This window comes from Triticum aestivum, chromosome 6D (assembly GCF_018294505.1).
Source record: "Triticum aestivum cultivar Chinese Spring chromosome 6D, IWGSC CS RefSeq v2.1, whole genome shotgun sequence".
NCBI classification, from domain to species: Eukaryota; Viridiplantae; Streptophyta; class Magnoliopsida; order Poales; family Poaceae; genus Triticum; species Triticum aestivum.
In genome coordinates this window covers 121,245,571-121,251,786 of record NC_057811.1, presented here as the reverse complement: position 1 = coordinate 121,251,786, position 6,216 = coordinate 121,245,571, and the positions used below count along the sequence as shown (strand labels likewise).

The following is a 6,216-nucleotide window of genomic DNA, read 5'->3' as shown; positions in this document are numbered from 1 at the left end:
GGGGAGACATTTCCGTCAAATACGAGGCGCCTACGGTGTCTTCGTAAAATCTTAAAATGATATGTCAGCTCACTCTCTCAGAGGTGCTCATAGGGGTAGGGTGTGCGTGTGTGCATTCATATGGGTGAGTGTGTGCGGGTATATATAAGCGCTTGCATCTATACCGTGTTTAAAAAAACATTCACATTTCAAAACATTTTATATATTTGAACTAATGTCGCAAAGAACTCATCTACACACCCGATCCCAGGCGAGCAACGACTGTTGCTATGAAGCCTTTTTGTTTGAGGATGAGGCTACCTGGCGGCATCCCTACATCCGCACCGGGAACGGATCCTCTAACATCATGAAGGGATGTCACGAAGCTACAGTGCAATCCCAGTGCAAAACGAAGAAGGGATGTCACGTGCACTGTAGCAAAGATACTGTGCGCAATTACGGTTCATAGAAAATAAAATCCGAAATTAATTTTATTGCACCATAATTTTGTTTGTATGTAATTTTTGTAAATGTATACAATAGATTTGTAATTTGCAAATTAATTCAAGTCATTTTAGGCTTAATTATATGGATGTGAAGAAGGGATGTTAGGGTACTGTAGCTTCTCTAACATCCCTTCATGATGTTAGAGCATCTCGTTCCATCCGCACCTCGCCGGGGGTGCTGCCCCTTCTCTTCTCCATCAAGATGGTAGTACATAGCTGCTGCCAATGGAGCGAACAACTACTACTTCCCTTCGTCAGTGCCCTTTTGGTCCCCTTGACGTTAGAGCGAACAGATAGACCAAACAAACAAGGCAATGACCTCTGGCCTAATGGCAGAGGTGTGCACACACACGCACAAAACACACACACATACACACTCACAAACTATGCATATTAATAATCACATTATTAGTGAAAAAGTGTTACATCCAAAAGCATGTCAAGTATATGAAATCGTTGAATATCTAAACAAAATAAGAGACCTACAAATTTACACTATAGAGCAATTTACTTAGAATGCAAGTCTCTCGGGTTTTTTGGAAGTTGTACTAAAGGGTGTCTTAGCTAGAGTGATATTATTTCAGTGCCAAGTACATACCATATACACATCATCAACATATTATTGAACCCATCGTAACACATTTGCCAAAAAAAATGAACAAAGAAGAGTCTCAATTATTAGGTAGCAAGCTCCTCATAAACATCTCGTGTACTCCAGAATTTTTTTCCTATTTGCATATATCTAATCATAAAGATAATATGAAGGCATATATGTATACCACACGCTTCAAGGTATTTATGAAGATAGTTGACGGCACACACATCCATATATGTTACATTAATACAAGATTCGGAAATAATCCAACGCGCATGAATTTTTCTTATTTCTTATTTAATCACATTTAAGTCGAATCAATTTAAATATGTTATAAAGCATATTTTGTTGAGAAATGTATTTTTTATTACAAAATATTGTTAAAATTTACCATAATAATTAGATATGACAATAAGTGAGAAAATGAATTATAAACAACTATTAAAGTTTAGTATAAATAGTGATGTTTATTTGACCTAAGGCCCAATATCTGTGGGGCCGACCCTGCGTGCTATAAAGACTCGACGGATTCAGCTAGTTACATCCATCATTAATTTTGAAAATGATCAGAACAAAGCCAAGGAGCTAATGGAAATGAGAAATGCACTCAAGTACACTGTCTTGAGTATGGTTGTCCTCTGTTAATATGATGCTATAGCACGGTGGTTACTGAATGAGTGCCCTGAGTTGTTACGTGTTCCAAAGACACAAGCTTCTCCACTGTATCATGCAATCCCGAGACATAACGAAACTATTGCACGGACAATGCACCAGCTAAGTGTTGGGCTCCTCTACTACTCTAGGTCAAATGGACAAAATGCACTGCACGTAGCTGTCCTCCGCAGCAATGGTATACCTCATTCAAACCCACATATTACCCCATGTGATTATTGCTTACAGTGTTGATACATTTGTATTGTTTCTGAGTTTCTTTCATGTGGGGGTGAGAATATATATCCAATTGCGACTCATACTATGTTTAATACCATGGCCACTGTATAGTCGGAAATATAGCAGGTTATTTATCGACCTTGAGATTCTCAACGATATTGTATATGGCAAGTACATGAATCTGTATCAGTTATTTACAGTCAAGTATATGCCTCGTTTATAGTTGTACTTTCTGTTGATGTGTTGCGTGCAAAGTGGCCTAAGTTGTTCATCTATGTGCCTCAATCTCCCGCCCATTCAGTCATGAACATCATGCTGGCACTAAAGTTTCTAATCATCATCGGCATCATCAATCTTGATGTGATTCTCTATTTATGCCCGAAGATATATTCAAGCTATTCTTTTAGGATCCGCCTCCACCATTGGCCCTTAAATTGGTCTACCCTTTGCTATCTGTTCATTAGCTGCTCCATATCTATGCGTGAAGTATAGCTGAGGCTGTTCTCTTAGAGTGACTCCTGCCCATTAGTCATGTCGTTTATTTACTTTACTTCTAGTTATGTCATCATCACCAAGGTCTGTAAGCAAGACTATGTACTCTAAAGCTATCTGGGGCTCGCTCATTAGCAAACTCTTTTTTTATATTTATTTATAATTATGTCATTACCAATGTTTTATGTATTGGCTATGCATTGCAAGTCAAAGTTTATTCTAATTTTTAATAACTTTCTGCGTCTGTTATGTATGTATTGATCTGCTTCTCTTATTTGCTAAACAACTTTCTGCTTGCTATATGTGCATATCTCACAAAGATTGTACTAGAATGGAACATAGACCTTGCATCACAAGGTGATGCAAAATGGATCTACGCCTCTTCACCATGCAATTGATGCCCATCTAACCATAAGAGCCAGGACACTCGTATGTGCAACAATTCTCAAAGCTAATCTAGATGCAGTGTATCAGCCCGACTAAAAAGGGGTGTTTCCGATACACCTGGCAACCATGGTGAAACAATCGATATGATTGACTAGAGGGAGGAGGTGGGGGTGAATAGGCAACTACGAATTTTTAGCTCTTTTAATCAAATTACGGTTAGCCACAAAACAAGTTGTCTAGATATGCCAGAAGCGAAGAAGCGAGGTGGAGGCGGACGTGCAAGCGAAGAGGCTCGAGATCGAGGCTACTCGCTTGCATGTTGAAGGAGGTGGAGATAATGAAGGTGGACTTGAGCATGGTGTCCCTGACGAAGAGGCCTTGGTTCGAGAAGATGCAGAGGGAGACGCTCAAGCTTGGTGATTGATCTATGATGGAAAGCGCCATCTTTTTTATATGCCGGCATGACCACAACCGAGACGGTGTGGTTCAACTCCCGCCCTTTTTTGTGTGTGTTGGCATGTGTGCCGGCCGCTAGCAAGTGCGTCGGCATGAACTGTCTAGTGTTTTTTGAAGGCTGGCATGTATGCCCGTCGCCAGCATAAACTCTGGGTGATGGCAATGACCGCTGGCATGATCTCTTGTCACGGACCTTTTTCTAAGTTCAAATTATTTTCTACGCGGATGAGAATTAGGTCGGCCGGTTAAGCGCATTGGTTGGACACAGGCGTATGACAAGCGCCCAGGCGACTTAAACGGATAAAAAGGGCTTGCATGAAGCGTGGGCCGCTGGAACGGGGGCCCATCTTTATTCGGCTCACCAGGGCGCCGCCCAAACCAACGAAGAGACCAGTCCACCAGCCCACCAGCGCGGGACATCGCGGCTACTCTGAACCCCCCAAACCAGACCATGGAGCAAGCCACCCCTCCCGCCGCCGCCGGCATCGACCTATCCCCGGCGGCGACCGACCTCGGCCGGGTGCACCTCCTGCCCTGCGGCATCAGGCACAACAGCGCCGCCGCCGTCTCCGACTACTTCAAGCCCAGGGACACTGGTCCGTTCGCTCGTTTCCCTCCTCTCTCCGTTCGTCTGTCCACCTTCTGTCTGTTTGGTTGACGAATTGGTGGGTGCGTGCGTGCGCGCAGGCGTGGAGGTGGACGGGGTGAAGGTGGAGGAGGCCTTCTTCCGCGGGAGGAACCTGCAGGGCGCCACCGTCGCGCTCCCCGATGACTACCGAGGTGAACTCCCGCGATCTGATGGTGCCATCTAAACCTGTTTCTGTTCGGTGGAAACGGTCACGATACTTAAATTTGGAAGCTGTGGCACAGATTTGAAAAACTGCACAAAGCAAACTTCTCTCTGTTGGAATTACGCCGTCCTTCTGTCCACATATGAGAAATATGCGCGCTACTGCTTGATGTTAAAGCTTTTCTCTGAGATCTGAATATTTAAAGATGAATTGTGGCCTGATCCTGTGTTAAATTAAAATGTACCAGAGTGTAGTTACTTAGATAGTCGTAATTCATTTCAACAGGGTAGTGCTTATAATGGAAACCTTCGCAAGGAACGTGAAATTTGGTTTAGCTTACCACAGAAATGGCCATTGAAATGTGACATGGTCTTTTACAATTTTATTATCTTGTATCCAACCGGCATGGAAACAAAGATCTTAGATGCCTTACTCCTGGCAGAATGTAAAACTGTCTAGGGATACTAGGTTTGCAAATATAACGATGTATATCTGGACTATAGTGATGGCATGATAGGATGTTGGTGACACTCTACTCTTCCATGTTTTCGGTATATGTCTGAGTTTGGCACCATCTTCCTGTATGTTGATCGAGTCTGGTGGTCTGAAACTTACCTGTAGGTTATGTATTGGAGAAGAAGAAGAACGAAGAAAAGGATGCTCAGGGCATGGATGAGGAGGCTAGCAATTTTGTATCCCGTGCAGAATTCCAGAACATAACTTACTGGAATCATGACACCATGCCATCAGCAGAGGATCCTCTCCCACGGTGCTTTCATTGGTTAGCCATTGCGAATGCAGTAAGTGTTTTTTCCTTTCTTTCCAGAATCTGTTTGATCCATTTCTAGCAGATGAGTTGTTAAGCCTCTGTACAGTTTGGTACATGACTGTTGACCATGTTAGTCAGGGTAAGGTACATAATAAAATATTTGGTTGATGACTGTCGAACATGTTAGTCAGGTAAGGTACATAAGACAAAATTTTGGTTAAGTCAATATGAGCTATTCCCATAGAATGAATTAACTTCTACTAATTGCTTGGTGAGTTTGATTATGTTAACCATTGTGAATGCAGTGAGTGCTATTTTTTTTCCAGAATTTGTTTAACCCATTTTTAAGATGACGAGCTGTTATGCTTCTGTACTGTTTAGCTTCCATCCCCCATATATTTGATAGACGACTATTGACCATGACTGTTTGGTGACTTGTACCCTTGCTTGGTGAGTTTGATTGTGTTAGTAATTCCACATTCTCTTCATTTCTGTTCAATGGACACTGCTGTGCAAACTAAACATTATTGTTCGTCTGATTGATTCTGTAGTGTGTTGTTCCTGGACCTACTTGTGCTAAGCTTACAGTTGACCAACATGATATCTCTTTGTTTGGTCGATATTCCTTTCATTTTGTTAGCCGGTTAGGTGTGGTAACATGTGGTATCTACTGAAAGAACTTCTGAAATTTTATCAGATTGTCCTAACTCGGGCTTCCTGTTCGTGCAGATGCACAAGCCAGTGACTGCTGAAGACATGGCTAACATGTCAGCCAGGCAGAATCAGAACAGTTGACCAAGATCTATTGCATAGTGAATCTGTTATTTAGTTCCAGCAAGAACCAATCTAACAAGCAATCTACTACTCCGATGAACTTGGAATGTTGGAATTGTAACGGTCGTTAGCTGCGAGCCTGTGAGGGCCAGGCACTCTTGTGTTAAGATTATCAGTCTGTGTTGCCAACCTATTGTTCTCTTCTTGAGGGGGCTCTTTCCTGTTCTACTGAGCAGTTCATTTGTCAGCCTATCAGATACCCCCTCCGTCCTATAATGTAAGATCTTTTTTGACACTAATGTAGTATCAAAAAACATCTTACATTATGAGACGAGGGAGTACATGTGATCTTGTGAATTTAAGTTCTCATGTCTTGATATGATGTGAATTTGTCTTATATGATGTGGACATATTAAATTGTCATAATATGACACAGAAAATTCTCATAATTATAAGTGCCAATGTGCTGCCGCTGCTCCCAACCTAAGAAAAGTGCCACATTTTAGTCATTTTTTTAAAGGATGCTTTGATAATGAAATCATTTCTAACACCAAGATAGATTGTGTCATATAAATT

At 41.9% G+C, this 6,216-nt stretch overlaps 1 protein-coding gene across 1 annotated transcript; it reads left to right on the top strand.

Annotated features, from left to right (window-relative positions):
- The first annotated feature begins 3,676 nt into the window (after positions 1–3,676).
- LOC123141317 (uncharacterized) lies at positions 3,677–5,868 on the top strand. Its single transcript, XM_044560495.1, has 4 exons — positions 3,677–3,902; positions 3,994–4,086; positions 4,719–4,897; positions 5,596–5,868. The coding sequence occupies exons 1-4, from the start codon at positions 3,758–3,760 to the stop codon at positions 5,659–5,661; spliced, it is 483 nt and encodes a 160-aa protein (XP_044416430.1). The 5' UTR covers positions 3,677–3,757; the 3' UTR covers positions 5,662–5,868.
- The last annotated feature ends 348 nt before the right edge of the window (positions 5,869–6,216 follow it).

What these genes read in the sequence shown, in the direction of transcription:
- LOC123141317 (XM_044560495.1), top strand. Translation starts at nt 3,758, where the DNA reads ATGGAGCAAGCCACCCCTCCCGCCGCCGCCGGCATCGACCTATCCCCG. An exon ending in CTTCAAGCCCAGGGACACTG is followed by an intron (nt 3,903 to 3,993) that starts GTCCGTTCGCTC and finishes GCGTGCGCGCAG; the next exon opens with GCGTGGAGGTGGACGGGGTG. An exon ending in GGTTAGCCATTGCGAATGCA is followed by an intron (nt 4,898 to 5,595) that starts GTAAGTGTTTTT and finishes CTGTTCGTGCAG; the next exon opens with ATGCACAAGCCAGTGACTGC.